This window comes from Toxoplasma gondii, chromosome X (genome assembly GCF_000006565.2).
Source record: "Toxoplasma gondii ME49 chromosome X, whole genome shotgun sequence".
NCBI classification, from domain to species: Eukaryota; Apicomplexa; class Conoidasida; order Eucoccidiorida; family Sarcocystidae; genus Toxoplasma; species Toxoplasma gondii.
Genome location: NC_031478.1, coordinates 7,252,630 through 7,269,873, shown reverse-complemented (window position 1 = coordinate 7,269,873; position 17,244 = coordinate 7,252,630). Strand labels below are relative to the sequence as shown.

The 17,244-nt window shown below is 54.1% G+C and overlaps 1 protein-coding gene across 1 annotated transcript; it reads right to left on the bottom strand.

Moving 5' to 3' along the window:
- Positions 1 to 81: 81 nt before the first annotated feature.
- On the bottom strand, positions 82 to 17,206 carry TGME49_275430 (hypothetical protein; the record flags this gene model as incomplete). Its single annotated transcript, XM_018781724.1, has 16 exons — positions 14,306 to 17,206; positions 13,414 to 13,590; positions 12,629 to 12,874; positions 12,056 to 12,147; positions 11,185 to 11,350; positions 10,492 to 10,604; positions 10,088 to 10,250; positions 9,765 to 9,903; positions 9,208 to 9,371; positions 7,721 to 8,455; positions 6,473 to 7,183; positions 5,241 to 5,996; positions 4,303 to 4,920; positions 3,354 to 3,870; positions 2,589 to 2,695; positions 82 to 1,995 (listed from the first exon to the last, which is right to left on the bottom strand). The coding sequence occupies exons 1-16, from the start codon at positions 15,650 to 15,652 to the stop codon at positions 82 to 84; spliced, it is 7,965 nt and encodes a 2,654-aa protein (XP_018635678.1). The 5' UTR covers positions 15,653 to 17,206.
- Positions 17,207 to 17,244: the final 38 nt, after the last annotated feature.

Genomic DNA, 17,244 nt, shown 5'->3' with positions numbered 1-17,244 from the left:
TACATCATATATACATATATGTATATATATATATGTATATATATATATATATATATATATATATGTTTGCATGCCTGTACATCATCCATGCAGACCTCGACGGATTTTTTCAGGATCAGCGAGAGATCGGACACAGCTGTGGGAGGCTTTTACTCGGCAGCTTTTGCAAGACGAGACGCAGCTGCTGTTGCGTGTATTTCTTTTCTCTGTCAGCTCTCGTGTCTGTTCGACCTGAGTGTTAAACCGCCCCCTCCCCCTTGTGCGTACCTGTTCTAACTCAGCGAATGCTGTGTCCAGACTTCGCATGAGCTTCTTGACTCTGTCGACGTCTTGGTCGGTTCTCGCATTTCTTTCAGCGCCCCTCTCTGGCGCGGCGTTTTCTTTTTCACATGCGTCGGCTGCGTCCGCAGTTCCCTCCGGAGCTGGCGGGCCGCCTGTGGCACCGGTGTCTCTGCTTCGCTTCTTCGGACGGCGCGTCTCACGATCTCGTGGGTTTTCAGACGTCCCGCGCTTCACTGGGAAGGCCTCGAGATCGTCGATGAGACACGCGAGCAGATCTGCACCAGCCAGGTTTCCGTCGCTGCAGCGAGGACCTGTTGCGTTCTCTTCTTCGTCTTCGCTTCCTACGACGTCCCAAGCGTCGAACAGAGCGTCGTCAGAGAGTGCTCCGTCTGAAGGCTCAAGAAACATCTCGTAGTCTTCATCCACGTCGGAGACGTTGTTCTCTGGATCCTTCTTCGGGGAGAGAGAAGCCTCCGCCGAGTCCTCCGGTTCAGGAACGAGATCGAAATCGTCTTCTTCCTGCATGTTCTCGTCTCTCTCCTTCGACGTCTTGTCCCTCGGCGACATGCTTCTCGAACTCACGTCCGCCATATCCCCATCTGCTTCCTCTCCACGAGTTGGTGATCTCTCTTTCTTGCTGTCCTGCTCTCTTCTTATCTTCGCCTCTGCACCTTCGTTCTGCCCTCGGTCCTCGCCTGTCTCCTCGTCGTCCAGGTTCTCTTCCTCTTCCATTTCTTCTTCTCTTTGAGCTTCTTTCTCTCGCATGGCCTCTTCCTCGCGCTCCATGACCTCGCGGATCAAGCCGAGCTCGACCTGGACGCCGGCGGCTGTTTGCATTTGCGGGTTCAAGAGCACCAGTTCGAGAATTCGGAGTTGCTTCCGAAGCCAGGAAGAGGGGAGGTAGCGCTCTTCAGCTCTCCAAAGAAACTCGCGATTCTCCGACGACTCCACGGGCTTCCCTCCCAGTGCCGCGCACACCCAGAGACCCGCCGCGACGTTCGGTAGGACCCCTCTAACAACTCGAAAGCGGACGCCACCCTCTTCTGTCTCTTCAACCGGTGCTCGTCTTCTCTCTCCTTCTCCTTCTTCTCCTTCTTCTCCTTCTTCTCCTTCCTTCACTTTTCCGTCTCCTTCGCCTGCTCTCGCTGAGGAGGCGGAGAACGCGACTTCTTCTTCTTGGCCTCCATGAGCCGTGAGGACGAGGTGGGGCGGTTGGAGGCGTCTGATCACAGACTCTTCTTCGTCGCTGTCTTCTGCCTCTTCTGCTGCGCGTTCGACGACCGCCACTCTCTCCGCGTTCCACTCCCTGAGACAGGCTAGCAGTCTCTGCAGGGGGCGGTCGCCGTGGAGCAGCTCGCGATTGACTTCATCGCTTTCAAGAAACTCCCGCCACAGAAACAACTTGGACGCGAGGAGATAGCGGTGCCGCGTCGTCGGCTTCTCGGGCAGAAGCCCCGACCCCGAAGAGGCTGCATTCGTCAGTTTCTGCAGAGTGAGGAGAAGCGGCCGACTCTGATGGCTCTTCTCTTTCTTCTTCCGTCGAGAAGGCGACCGATCTTTCTTCTTCGAGTGCCGACTCCGACCGCCTTCGCGCTTATGCTTCGCGCGAGAAACGTCCTGAGAGTCGCCGTCCTCCCAAGTCTGCTCTTCTTCGTCGCCGCGGCTGCGATCCACTCGGTCGCCGCGCACACCTTGGACAAGCATCTCCAGTTCCTAAAGGAACACAGACAGAAAACGACGGCCTTCACACATGCAAACGCAAACACATTCAAAGGCGTACAGGCATACGCAGCTGAGTATTCGTATATGAAGAAACACCGAGATGGCAACGAAAAGGAAAGCCTTCACAGATGCAACCAGGAAAGAAACTCGAATTTGTACATACATAGACACCTATACGTACCCATGTACGAGTTTTGGTATCCTATGTAGTTGCAGGCGCTACTCTGCATGTTCAACACGGGACAGATAAGAAAACGCATCAAATCCATACGCATACATGCATATTCACTTGTTCACACAGACACAAATCTTCACCAAGGTCCGTATCAGCCGATATACATCCACCCGTATATACATGTATGTAGATACAGCTACGAATTCATTTACACCCTCCGCGAAAAGTGTACACCTGTATATAACCGGGAGAGGGATATACATAAATATGTATATGGGTATATATATATATATATTCATATATATATATATATACAGATGCCAATGAGTTATCGTCAGAATCCGTACATCTCCACTTGCGCAAGATTTTCACCTTAAGAACTTTCTGCAGGCAACTGCGGAGAACTCACATCGAGATCTTTGGATGCGAAGTTCGCGAAGGCGTCAACACGATCGCCGAAGACTTCCGCATCGACATCGAGAGGAACTTGCCATCGAATCTGTGCGCTTCCTTCGTCTGCTTGGCACAAGAACAACGACAAAAACTCCTGTGTCGACACCGGAAACGCAGCGTCACTATCTCAGTGGTTTGCGATAGAACCATAGAAACGATGGTTCCGGTGCAGTTCAACCTTGCGTTCTTTTCTCAGTTGAGGAGCGTTCGCTTTGACATTCCGTACCGGCCGACCTAAAGCGTTACTCGAAAGGCGTGTGCCTCTTTTAAAAACACAGAAAAATAAACTCGGTGACTCTGTAAACTTCTCTAGAGCGAAGACTGGAGCTATCCCTGAGAGAGCCTCCAAGAGGCGACCGAGAAAAGAATGTGTGGAGACTGACAGACCTTGTCGACAGCGAAATCGTCCGATACCTCTCGACGACTCAACCGATTCGAAACACCGTTTTTCCGTGGTGTACGTACACCGTACAGAACTTGCCTGTGTCTCATTACTCTTACTCGACATCTTTTGCGTGACGCACAGTCACAAAGAACCTGCTGCTGTTCCTCCAACAGGAGGCAGCCATCGACTTCGGTCTGATGGAAGTCTCCCACCTGGAAGCGGCTTACCGCAGCAGTCATACCATTCGCGTCAGGATACCCTACAGACTATATGGCTGCTGAAAAGATTGATTGCACGTATTTCCAGATTCCGTCTCCTTTCGCTTTCTCTCCTCACCTTCTCGCCCACCGGGGAAGTCCCGGAAACATCCCATGACGGCGAGGGTCTTGCGGAGCTCTTTGGCCTCTCCAATGGCTTCGCACGCAAACCAGGGAAATTCCTCTACATTCAGTTCGAGGGCATCCTTCTCCTTCGTTTCTTTGTCCTCGGTTTCTCCCATGTCTTCTTCTCTCCTCTGCATGAGCTTCGCTGAGAGACTCTTGAAAGCTTCGAGAATATCGTGGAGAATCGCAGCTGCGGGTTGTCGCTGGAAGACAGCTGAAACGCTGTCTGAAGCCGCGCGCGTGCGATCCATTTCTTGCTCTTCGCGAGGCTCCGAGAACAAGTCGCCTCCTTCGCCTTCTGGACCCGGGGGCTCGCGTTCCAGGCGCTGGAGAAGAAAGCGGTAATTCAAAAGAGCCTCCGCGAGCGCCGCAGAGTTGAAGACGAACGGCCGGCGCTTCACTCGATTCGCGCGAATTTCGTCTCGCTGACGCTCGCGGTGCATGTGCTGCGCGGCCAGGGCGTCGAGTTCCTGTTGTGGAAAACCAGAAAACCGGGTGAAATAACGAAGGCAATCGAACAAGTTGGAGAGGACCCAGGTGAACAGAGATGAAGCGGCAAAGGAGACGGCGGAAGTCAAACCTCCCCCGAAGAGAAACAAGAGAGAGAAAGTGACAAGCCGCCAGGAGACAACAGTCTCCCGAGACGAATAGCGAGGACAAGGTTGACTCAAACACCGCGGGAAGGAGACATTCCAGATTCACGAAGAAAAGGTGGAAAGCGAGGAAGCAAGTCGAGCCACGTGAAGGGAGACGAAGACGAAGCGTCACCACGACGAAACCTGAATTTGTTCCTTAGACTTCTTCCTGCATGTCCCTCCGTAATCCACAAGGCCTCTCACGTCTCTCGCGGTGCGCCGCGTCTGCCGTCTCGACCCCACCGCTCTTCTGCCTCCCTTCTTCACCTGTTGCTCAAGGCCGACGAGCTCCTTGAGTTTTTCGACTGCAGCGCGAAGGATTTCTTGCGGATGGTCTGCTGGGATTTTCCAGGTACCTTCTTCGACTTCGTTGTCCTTGCTTTCTGCCTTCCTCTCGGCACCCATAACCTGCATGAGGCGTCTGAACGCTGCGCTGTCCAGCAACGCGACGGAGGCCTCGCCGCCCTCGAGAGGCTCCTCGACCGCCACGGCTTCCCAGAAGGCTGCTGCGGGCTCTTGCCCCGTCTCCACCGCGTCCATTCGGAGCACTTCTCTGAGGCGACAGGCGTCTGCGAAATTCTCCGCGAGACTCTGGAGGAAGCGCGAGAAAGGCAGCGTGTCGCCCCCATCCGAAAGCGCAGAGAACTCCGCCCAGAGAGCCTGCACAGCGCCAAGGAGAGGCGGCACACCTGCGGCGGCGGGCGGCTCTGCGGCCGCAAACGCGTCCACGGAAGTGCGTCGTGAAGAGAGAAAAACGTCCTCGTCGGGAGCGAAATCCGGGGGAAATACATCGGGATTCGACAGACGCAGCTGCTGCAAACGCTTCCGGACGGCTCGCGCCGTCTTGCCCAACGTCGTCGCGATGTACTGGTCCCAGTTGTTGATCTGAAAGCCACAGGATAGACGCACGAGCGAGGAGACAGGTGGCGCAGGGCGAGCAGGGAGAGAGAGAAAGGTTACAGAGTGCGAAGGAGAGAAGCGAATCTGAGAGTAGACAGCAGAGTGCATAGGAGGCGGAAGAACGAGGAGAGCACCGAAGAAGAGACGAGAGCGTCGTTCAAAACAACAGCAGAGGAAGAGACGAGGAAGACTGATGGAGCCAGACACTCCAGACGGCGACCGTATCCACGGCAGATGCGCGAGAATCGCCTTTCCCAGTGCCGTTTTTTCTGGAACAGAAAAGCAAGGTGAGCCCGTCGACGTACATCTCGGTAAGTGAGGAATTCTCGAATGAGGAGTTCGTCTTCGTGTTTGTCGAATTTGTTTGCGCTTTCTCTCCCGGAAAAGCCGAGGTCGTCCTGGAGGTTTCGCCGACACTCTGCCGCTGCATCCAGAGGCGCGACGAAGCCCTGCGTTTTCAGCTGCTCGTCCATTGCCGCGAGGAGGAGAGCGTCTGACCCAGAGCGATAGTTGGAGAAGACGGAGGCGAACGAACCTTCCGACGTGGAACAGAAAACGTCTCCAGCAACGGAGTCTCCAAAACCAGTTCTCCCTGACTTTTTCTTCGAGAAAAGCAGCTCGAGGGGAAGAAACGCGTTCCCCTCTTCTGCCTCCTCGCCCGTGCGCGCCGCGCCTGGAGGCAAAGCGTCTGCGGATCCCCCGACCTCGTCATCTTGTCTCTTCTCCCCCGTTCGAGCCTCGCGTTCTCCGTCTTCGTTTCTGTCCTGCGGGCCTCCTGAGTACGCATCCGAAGACTCCGTCTCTGCGCCGGGACGCGAGTCGCCGCCCCAGAGGAAGAAGAAGCGCTCGACGACGGTCTCTGCAAAGGCCAGAACCCAAGACACGCGGGGGTCGGTTCGCGCCTCCACGTCGTTCAGCATGTTCCGGAAGATCAGGAAGTAGGAGAGGTCGAAGAAAAACGCCGCGTTCTCTGCCTGACCGCCTTTGTACGAAAGAATCAACTCGAAGAAAGAAATCAGCGCGGAGTTCACCGCCACCGCGTTCGTCGAGTAGTGCGACAGCTGCGCAGAAGGCGAGGGAAGAAGAGGGACAGTGATAAAAGGATACGAAAGGAAAAGGAGAAAAGAGAACGAGTACAGGAGGACAGGTGCAGAAAAGAGAGAAGAGAAAGTGAAGAAAGATACTGAAAGGCAGAACGAAGGAAATGTGCGCGGGACCAAGGCGTTTTTTAACATGGGAAATCGTATCCTTGACAACGCTTTCAACATTCTCTCTTCTTCATTTCTCCCCCTCCTCTTCACCTCTACTCGCGAGTGGACCTGTTCTCTTTTTCTGAAAATGTGATTGTCCTCTCGCTGTTTGGAACCACCTGTTAACCTCCTCCCCGTTTCTGAGAGAAGTCGCTTCGTTATAGATAACTCCCTTCTGCCTCGCCATCCCCGCTTCTGTTTTCTTTTCTTTCCTTCATCTGTTAATTTTCCCCTTCTCCCCTCTTTTCCTTTCCCCTCCCCTTCGTTGTTCGTTCCGAAAAACGCACCATCTGCATGGCTTGGAGAATGATTTCTCCCTTGAGGAACTCCTTGACTACATCGTCGACTGTGACGACTCTCGAGCCGGTGGGCGCAGACAAGTCCGGCGCGTTTGAGTCTGCGAGTCCGTCGAGGCCTTCGTCGTCGTCCATGAGGAGACCGGCGGGCCGTCTGCCGCCTCGGCGCTGCATGCCCAGGCCTCGGCGCGGCAAGCCAGGAACTTCGCACTGCCCGCCGACAGCCTGCAAGAGACTCGCGAAGACAAGGGCGATCTCCAGCGCGTAGAGGAAGACGTCAGGCTCGAAGGACGAGTGTTTAAAGGTCTTCATGACATGTGCGAGGGTGCCCACCACCCCGCGCTTGATCCAGGACGCAAGCTGCGTCTTGACCGCCTCGACGATCTCCGTCTTCTTCGAGTTGACGTGGACCTGCAGCAGCCGTAGCAGTTGCCGCAGACACTGGAGACAGGAGAGGAGGAGAGGCCGCGCACCGCGGGAAAGAGACAACACAAATACGGCTCGGTGCAGCAGGCCAACCAGGAAGTCCTGCACCAGCGCCGTCTCGTAGCCCTGCAGACAGAAAATCATGTCGATTCGGTCCAGCGGCGCGGGTGCGGCTGCGCCTGCGCGGCTGCGTGCATGCGCGATTCGCAGGCGATTTACCGCCTTGAAGTACGTCACTTGGTACGCGAAAATCCAGGAAATCAAGTCAAGCACCAGCTGCAAACAACACAGGGACGAAAATGCCGAGCAAGGAGAGCGATGAGGGAGAGGAGGCAACACAGGGTGGCGCGAAGAAACGCGCAGCGCGAAAGCGGAGGACTGCGAACAGGACTTCTGTGCTTGGCTTGTCGGGCGCTCGACGGCTCGCTTCTCCCTTCAGTCTCTGACCATCGAAAAACTGCTTTGAGGAAAAAAAGGTAGAAGCAAACGAGAGAAAGAGAACGAGGTGCGGTCAACGCATACAACGCCTTCTTCGTTATGCTTGGGTCTCAGCGTTTTCGCCTGTGGCTTTTTCTCCGCCACTCTCTGTGCCTGTTTCTTCCGTGCATCTCTCGGTGGCTGTCTCGTGTTCGCGGCTCTTCGTTGCCTTTTTCTTCCTCTCTCCCGTCCGGCCGCAGATTTTTAAGATGTTTTCTGGATGAGACGTGATTCGAGATTTCTTCACGGACGCTTTTTCAAGGACACTTGGGATCGAAGTCGATTTGAACACAGCATGCTTGACTCTGAAGAGTCACGAAGAGAAGCGTCTCTGACCTCTGCATCCCAGGGCCAGTGGTAGTCGGCGTCGACTTCTCTCAGGAGCTCTTTGATCGCTGCCTCGAGCAGAAACGCGAGCGAGTAGAAGCGGCCGCAGTACATGTCGTTCTCGAGGGTCTCTGGGTTTACTGGCGCCGTGAATTGCTCATCGATACCGAGAAATCCAGCGATCAACTTCTGCAGAGCGCAAAGGTCTTCCCTCGACAGCGCCGTCCGCAGCCAGGCTGCCTTCGAGGCGCTGGCGAAGGCGGATCCCGCCACACCGCCGCATCTCGCCTCTCCCTCTCTCTTTCTTCTCTCTTTTTCCCCGACACTCGCCGACGCAGCGGAGACACTCTGTCCCCGCTCTGCTGTCTCCGCGGCGTCTCCACGCCCTCTCTCCGGCGTCTCTGCTTCGTGCTGCGCATCGGCACAGGGCTCCTCGAGGTCGAACGGCCTCAGGGCGAGAGAGCGGAAGAGGAAGAGACGCTCGTAGTCGACGAAGCGCCTTTGATCGTGAAACACACGCACCTGAGCACCCTTTCGGTTCCGCTGCTCAGCCGCCACCACGCGCTCCGCTAGCAGAACCTGGCGAGCTTTCAGAGGGTCTAAACGAGAAAGAAATTTGATATGCTCGTGCGACGCCTGCTGAAGATCGACCGGGACTCCACGCCGACGCGGTGGCGCACCAGACCCACCCAACGCAGACGCCCGAGAGGACACAGAACTCCGAAGAGGCACTCCCGCAGTGATCTGACAAAGCACAGGCACAAAAAGCATATATATATATATATATATATATATATAACTATATGTATATATACTTGAATGCATATTTCTTCTATATACATATATTTAACTATATAGATATACTTAATTCTACGTATATATAACTATATATATATATATATATATATATATATATATATAAATGTAGAAGTGTGAGGGCAAGCGCGATTTTGTGATAGAGATTCATCTTTCGTTTCTTGAGTAGATGGATGGGAAGAGATTGACATGAATCTGCCAAATTCACTAACACATATCTACACTTAAACACAGATATATATCTACAATGCATATATATATATATATATTTATTTATGGGTGAAGGCAGTAATGCTTGTGCACTGATTTTTATTTGTGTCTTTCCTTTCAGTGTTGGTTGGTGGAGAGAGAACCATGTGTAGATGCCTCTGACGCTCCTTCGGAGACACATCTCCGCATACAAAAACAATAAAAAAATATATATAAAAATATATACAGATAGACAGATAGACATTCAAGTGTGCAAAATGCCGATGTGCAGGAGGGGCTTGCGTACGGTGAGAGTGCGAATTTCAACTTCTCCGTCCTTCTGTCGATGTATAACCAAATAACCAAAAACAGATACCCATCTACACATAAACACATAAATAGGTATTTATATGGCTAAACTGTGTTTTTAGAGTGCAGAAACGTTTTGCGCTCTTTGTGAATGGTCGATTTCTTCCTTTTCCGTCGCGTACCTCGGCAATGAGTTCCGCGAACGCGAGAGGCGGCACGGCGGAGACAACTCCGTGGACGGTGCGCAGGACCGTCCAAATTCTCTCCATCAGCTCCGCATGCACATGCGTCACAGCCCACCGTCCCAGGCCTCCCGTCATCTTCTCGACGTCGTAAAAATCCTGCTCTGGTACAAGTCAAACAAAACACACTCTTCGCTCAGGCACATTCACATATATCCACGTATACGCAGATTTAAATCCACATCACCTAGTTGCATCTTTCAGCATCTTCGCAACTACATATACGTATATTCATATATATATATATATATATATACATGTATCCATCTCCTCGAGTGTGCATGTTCACATGTGCAGTTGTATGTACGCATTTATAAATTTATGAGCATACATACATTGTTCGGCATCTTCGCAAATGCATTCACACATGTTCATATATATATATATATATATATATCTGCTTCAAGCTCGTTGACTGTCCGTGTCTACGATTATCGGCCAGACGACGCATGGACGGGCAGGAGAGGAAGAAGTGAACACGATCACGTGGAAGGCACCTTGAGGATTGGAGGCGGATGCGAGTTCGACGAGCGAGAAGGATTTTTGCATTCTGCCGAATAAATCAAAGTGAGTGTCGCGAAGCAGCAAGTGCAGCAAGCTAGAGCCACCCGGATGGAGGGGCGACAGCGCGAGAGCCTGGCAAAAAAAGCAAGACAGAGATGCGCCCTATATTCGGAGAATGGTGGTTTCTCGAGAGACAGACCTACATCCACACCGACTTTGTTTCTCTTCAGAAGAGACAGAGAGAAGACGAGAACGTGGAGAGGTCAAGCAGAAGAGCCGAACAGAGACACACGGGGATTCCTTCCTTTTTCTTCACCTTTTCTTTCCTCTGTTGAAGCATGGTGACGACGAGAGAGAGTTGAGTCCCCGGCGTGACGGCGACGGACTTGGGCAGAGAAGGAGGCATCAGCAAGACCGCGCAGACGAGCAGGCGCAGATTCTCGAGGAGACCCTCAGCTTTCTCCAGCTCTTCGCGATTCCTGGCGGGGAAAGTGACAACGGACAACGGAAAAGTCGTGACGAGAACATGGCCACAAAGAACACTTGCTCGGTCCTGAAAGGCGAACAACACCAGCGCTCAACGCAGCCCTGAAGTGACGCTCGAACTAGAAAACAAGTCCTCGAACGGAGACCCAGAGTCGCTTCCCAAGGAGAACGCCACTGTCGTGAAACGGCGAGTCCCGCTGCTCCTCGAAGCGGAAAGCCAGTCGGAGAACCCACGAGCGATTGAGGTCGTGGAGTGTCTCCGTAATTTCGAAGATCTCCTCGCGAAGGCTCTCCAGCTCTCTCTTCAGAGCTCGCATCTCCTCCTCCTGTTCTTTCTTTGAGCCCACCTAGAAGCGCAGCAAAAGACACTGACAACTCAAAACCAAGGATGTACTCACTCGTGGACCACCCCCCACGAACTCCCCGCTTCTCTCAAGGTCTCCGCTCCTACGCATGCATGCACCTCTCCAAATGACACCCCCAGACCATACGCACACAACCGTACAAATCTAGAATATATATATATATATATGTATATGTATGTATATATATTTGAGCATTTCTTGCAAAATACTTAGAGATCAACTATAGTGATAAAAGTGTGTCGACACGGAAACATGGCCAAATGTCCATAAATACAAATGCATACATACAAATATTTATACATATATATATATATATATATATATATATATGAAAATATGCTGCGAAGGGGAACGCAGGTGCTTTGTTGCTTAGATGTGTGTGTCTGCAGAGTGTCGACGTTTTCTGTATTGAAGGCGCGGCGCAGAATTCGTTTCTTTGCCCGTCTTGGAGGTTGCTCCTCTTTTTTTTCAGCGTCTCGTCTTTTGGAGAGTTGTTCTTTCTCGCTGTGTGCTGTCTTTTCTCTGCGGGTTGTTTGCAAAGGTATAAAAAGCAAACACTCACAGACTCGCGTCTGAGACGGTGCTTCGGCAGATGGTCTTCTTCGTCGAAGTCCTTCTTGCTTTCCTCTTCCAGTTCGAGCAACTGTCTCTTCATTTCTTTTTCTCTCGTGTACAACGCCTCTCGTGCCTCCACCAGGCGGTCGAGGCGCCGTTGCTGCTCCGCCGTGCTGCGAAGCCGAGACAGAGCCAAGAAGACGAGGGAGCGCAGCGCGGTAAAAGAAAACCGAAGACGAGAGAGACATACGCCATGCTGTCCGCCCAACAAGGAGAGGCAGAAACAAATGAGGAAAGTGAAAACCGGAGACTCCTGATCCACTTTCGTCATGTCTCGAGGGAGTGCCTATCCTTTACAGCGGTCCGGGACCTGAATGAAAGTCTTTTTCAGTCCTCATCGATGGACTTGTGTCGATTCCAAAGCGCCCCCTCGCCCACACCCACACCCTGCAGTCAAGAGCAACTTTGCATCCACTGAGTTTCTCCGAGGTCGTCCTCAGATTCTTTTCCACGCATTCACTTTTATAAGTGTTCAGAAATATAAAACATCCGAGCGACAGCCCTTCCGAAAAAAGAGGCGAAGGACTTCACGAAAAGCCAAGTGGATCGAGGCAAAAAACGATGGCTCAACAGGGCACAACACAAGCAAGGAGAAAAGTGAAGTTTAGAAGAAGCGCATCACCTTCCTGCTGGGAGGTAGCCTCTAAACTGGGCAGGCGAATAGACACGGAAGGGACGCCGATGACGAAGAGAAAAGAGAGAAGAGAGGAGAGAAAACCGAGGAAGGAGACACAAAGAAGGAACGGGAGAAGCGAGGAGACAGTGAAAACACGACCTACACTCGGTGGAGAAAGACGTTTCGCCTTTTTTTGTCTTACCGGCCGCCGCGATCGACGAAGTCTTGTTTATCGACAAACACCGAAGACAGGAGCTGCCAGAGCGCTGGACAGCAGAGAGCCTTCTTCGTGGTCTGGAAATCACACAACAGAATGGAGGGAAGGAGACAGAGACAGTGCAGACGCCAAAAAGCGGAACTCCTACAGGGACAACTCCTGTCACGAATCGTCCTCTGCAGACGTTCAAAGTCCCCGAGTTTCTTTCGTCTTTCTGGAGTTGTTCGAAGCCGTACAAGTCACACTTCTGTCGTTTCGGGGATGGTGTCGCTCCACCTCTGTGCAAGCGCGAGACGCGCTTCGCTTCGCTTGAACCACAGACGGTTCGATGCAGGAAACCGTGGACATGCCCGTGTAGCTTCTTTCCTCGTATGCATTTCTCTGGAATCAGCTTCGTCACGGTGATCCAATATGCTTATCTACTCATGGACGCATCTACGCGTTCGCTCCTTCTCTTCTTCCACCTGCGCGCCTCTGCAAAACGTTTCCCTTGAAGGCGCGACATGTTCTCTGCCTCAGTGGCGGGATCCTTTTGATCTTCTTCGCGTATTCGCTCACCTGCATGCCTCGGTAGTATTTCATGACGATATGGCTTCGAAGGCGCCTCTCTTCCTGGACGGGCGGATCTTGGTGGAGAGCCTCATCCCGGAAGAAGTTTTCTTCAGCTTCCTTCTCCACCTCCGACGGCTGCAGACCCAGGCGCCGGCGCCTCGCTCGCAGCTCTTCGATTCGTTTTTTCTCCATTTTTCGCGAGTCGTCTACGCGCTTCGCATCGTCGAGCCACGGCGCGAATTTCATCCAGTACTGCGGAGAAGAGGAAGAGACACATGGAGACAGAGACCGCGAAAAGACGAACTGGAACGGCTCTCGAAAAAGACGAGTCGAACAACGAAGAAAACCGAATTTGCGAGAGGAAAAGAAGGAGAGAACTGAGACACCCAAGCCACGTTGCCAGACCCTCACGGTCATACATGGTTCTCCTTTTTTCGATTGCTTCTTTTCTTCTTTTCTGCCTTCCGCGTACGCCCGTTCTCCCGGTGCCACGAAGGGAGACCACTGGCGAGCAGAAACATGAAAGTCGAAGGAAAGACACACACACACAGGCAGAAAAGATTGCGTGCGACAATCAGTGAAGGAAAGGGAAGGCGAGAAACAGTGAAGGAGAGAAAAGGACGACACAGACAGCGGAAGCGAGAGCAGCAGCGGGAGAGGAAGACAGAGGGAGCATGGCATGGAGGAGGAGAAGGAGGGGATGCACATAGAGACGGCGAGAACGTGAGACAGTCTCTGGGGTTCGCGATTTCCTTCCAACTGTTTTTTCCCCCGCAGAGAGCTCGAGATACCTGTATCCAGTCAACAGGCGGTGCTCCCGCAAGGAAGGCGAGGCAGCGCAGGAGTTGCACAAGCAAATGCTGCTGATTTTCGATTTGTTGAGCGTCGTCAGAACCTTCAACTGCGTCGTAGCGCGCCGCAACGGCTGTCCAGAGGGGGGCAAGGCGACGGGCGACAAGGTTCTCCCTCTGGGCGAGAAGGAGCAGAAAGAGAGCGGAGCACGAATTGAATTGGCAGAGACAAAGGAGGAAAAATAGTGGGCGCAAACGGCAGGTTTGGCCAGGAGGGAAGGCGCGCAGGGAACCGGCACAGAGAAGAGAACGCAGTTGAGAAGAACGAGGCATGCAAGAGGAACGAAAGAGAGAAGAAAGGAAGAAGAGAGGCAGAGGCGAAACGGGGAAAGACGAAAGATGAACGAGGAAAGAACGAAGAAAGGTGAAAGGAGAAGAAACAGGAAGGGGACAAAAGAAGAAAGGGACAGAGGAGAGAGGAGACAGCGCCTCGGGAGAGAAGAGACCAAACCAAGAGCGCGCTACAGACGAGTGAAAAAAGAAGAAGAGAGAAGGCAGCTTGCATGGCAGCATATAAGGTGAATTCACGGTAACGCACGCTCGTGTGTCGAAAAAAGTCTAAAGGCACCAAACGGAACAAAGGGAAGCAGAGGAAGGACCAGGAGGTTATCACTCGAGGAAACTTGGTTTTCTGCTTTGCGTCTCGGGCTTTGCTCTACAGCGCGAGTTAGAAAACGTCTTAGGCAGCGCCACAAGATGCTCCCGTTTCTGGAGCTCGAGTTCTTTCTCCCTTCTTCGACTCTGCATGCACCTTCTGCGTTGCGCGTCCCTGCCAGGACTCTCACGTCTTTCTCCACGATTCCGTAGACCGTGGAGACTTTTTTCAACTTACAAAAATGGCTGCGGCGCAGAAGCGCGGGTGCTGGTAGAGCATGTGACCGTCCTCGAAGTCGTAAAGCTCCTGGGCGCGCTGGCGCCTCAGAGAACTCGCACAGCCTTCTCGCTTGAGAAGGAGATTCACATCCTTCAGCTGCCGCACAGCTTCCTCGGTCACAGTCACCGAGACTTGCTTTCTGCTCGATTCTGTCGCGACAGACGCAGCAGAATCAGGTCGCGGCACCTGCGCCTCGACACCCGAGACTGGACAAGACGAAGACGTCGGAGGAGGAAAAGACGCAGAAGAGTCAGGAAGAGAAGAAGGCGAAGCTCGAGCGTGTGACGGAGAGGCGCTGCAGGCAGAACTCGGGCTCTCCGCGTCGCGTCGACTCGGCTGTCCATACACCCCAAACCGGCCGACAGGCTTCCGCTTTCCAAAGATCTCGCGCATGACCTTCATCATTTTGGGAGCGAGCTGGCCGGCGCCGACGACTTGCGGCGTGGACTTCTCCTCACCTGAAAGGGAGGGACGTCGCGTTGAGAGCGAGGCGCGAAACGAGCTCTGCGAACTCGTCCTCGCGACAGCCGGCCGCTCGGCCGCGGAGACGGGAGGCCGCCTCCCCAGCTCTCTCTCGAGGGTCTGCGAAGACGCAGAAGGAAACGCAGAAACAGAGGGAAAGGCGGAAGCGGCGGAACTAACTGTTGTGTCGGGAGAGAAAGAAGGCCTTTTACTTGACAGACGTCTTTTCTCGACACCTTGCTCAGACTCCCACGACAGGCGACTGGAGAGGGAGACGCTCGGACGGCCTTGTCGCCCGCCGTCTGACAGCCGCGGCGCGGCAGGCGGCGGCGCCCCAGCCTCGCCGGCCTGCGATGTACATACACGCGAGAGATGGCCAGCTGCGTCGGCCGGCGCGTTGGCCAGGAGGACTTCGGTGTGTGTCAGGGAGTTGAGGGCAGCGAGGAGCAGCTTCTCTTTGCGGCTGCGAGCCTCGGCGTCTTTGAGCAGCACCCGAGCGGCGTAAGGAACCTCTTCGTCGAAAGATCCTTCCTCCCCGTCAGCCGCCAGGCCAGGCTGCGCCGCCGTCATCTTCGCTGCGGAAGAGCTGGAGGCCTGGATGTAGTCCTCGGCGTCGAGCAGGTCGTCGTCGTCTTCTTCCGCCTCTTCGCCTTCTGGGTCACCCCAGAGGAACTTGGCGGCCTCGGCGCGGAGCGACGAAGCCGCCGCTTCGTCTGCGTCGGCTTCGTCCTCAACTGCATCTTCAGAGACAGACGGAGAGGACGCGCGAGATGCCGGAGACGGAGGCGATCGCTCTTCGTCGCTCTCCGACGCAGAGCCCCACGGAGAACGAGAGCTGGACATTTCGAGGAAGAAAACGGAGGACGGAGGGAGAAGCAGAGGAAACAGGGAAGCGGGCGGGAGAGAGAAGGAAGGGAGAAGGAGAACATGAAGAAGAAGACCAGAGAGAGAGGAAAAAGAGGAAGAGGGGACGCGAACTCTCGGGCGGAGAAAGAAAAGATTTGGAAGGCGATAGTCCGACAGCGGGAAGAGAAGAGGAGGAGGCGAGGAACGATGGAAGGAAACGAGACCAATGGGGTCGAAGGAGGCACCTGAGGAGAGAACAAGGAAGGAGATCAAGAGGAGACAGAAAGGCAGTGTCTCGCGCCCTCCCCCGTGTGTTGTTGTGGTTGTCGAGGAGAGGGGGGCAAGACAAGGGTGGACGCAAGAGGCTCAGACGAAAGGAAGAAACGGAGGAACTCCGGAAGTGACCTTTCTTCTAGAGTCGACGCGAAATTTAAGACGGCCCGAGTTCTTATGGAGACGTCATTTTTTCCGCTGGTCCACGGTTTTTTTCTCGACCTGCCTGGCAGAAGCAGCGCGCCTGAATATATACACACCGCAAGAGCTCGCGCTCGCACACCAGCGCGCGTTTTTCGCTTCCCGCGCAAACGCTGCCTCTCGCATGTGCTTGCCGGCGAGGAAAAGCGGCCCGGTCTGTCTCCAAACAGCTCCTTTTTCGCAACTCTTTCCTCTCTTTTCCCCGCTGTTTTCTCGGAGGCGTCGGCCGCTCCTCAAAGCCCCGGCCGGGCCGCGACCGACAAGACCCAGCTTGTTCGCCGCACACACACCTGCATCACTTTTTCACGGAATGCTCTCGCTTGTCGCGTCGTCTTTCCTTCGTTTTGCCGCGGAAGTCGAATGCAGAAGAGCCGAGCCACCGAATGAATCTCCAGCAAAACTCTCGAGCGCCGTCCCTGCGCCCGCCGAACGAGAAAAACTGTAGGCAGGAGTGTGCGGAGAGGCCGACTGAGAGAGACCAGGGGCGACAGGGGCTGTTGACTCGCGATGAAAACAACAAACTTCGGGACCAGCGCCTGGGGAACGTTTGCATTCAAAGCCTCCCTCCGCAGAACTGCTTCCAAAAAAGGAGAGCGCGGCAGACGAAACGACGGAGGCGCGAGAGGGATGGAGACGGAGAGAAAATACGAGGAGACAGACTGGCGCATTCGCGGACGTTCTGCTGCTTTCAGAGACTACGAGCTCCCCCGCATTCAAGCGAACCTGAAAACTTTCCGGAGAGCTGTCTCGCGACTCTGTGATGGACGTTTCAAAATCTGCTGTTGCGCTCCTTTCCGGTGTCTCGACGCCTCGATCTGGGCACCGAGGCGAGCCCACAGCCTGCGGCTAGCCTGCTTTTCTTCTCGCCGAAGACGCAGTCACGCCGCCAGCCGCCAAGCTTTCTTGAAAGAGGACGACGCGGAAAAAGAAACCGCGACGCAGACAGCGAGTGAGTAGACGGACGAGTGGCGGTGCTTCGCGTTGCGCCTCCCGGAACGACCCCCGGCTCCCCTTCCACGGGGATTCCTCTCCCTGCGGGCGTAAACGCTGAGAGCGCCTCGCTCTCTCGACAGACGCCACCCAACTGAACTTGTAACTCGACTTCTGTTCATCTA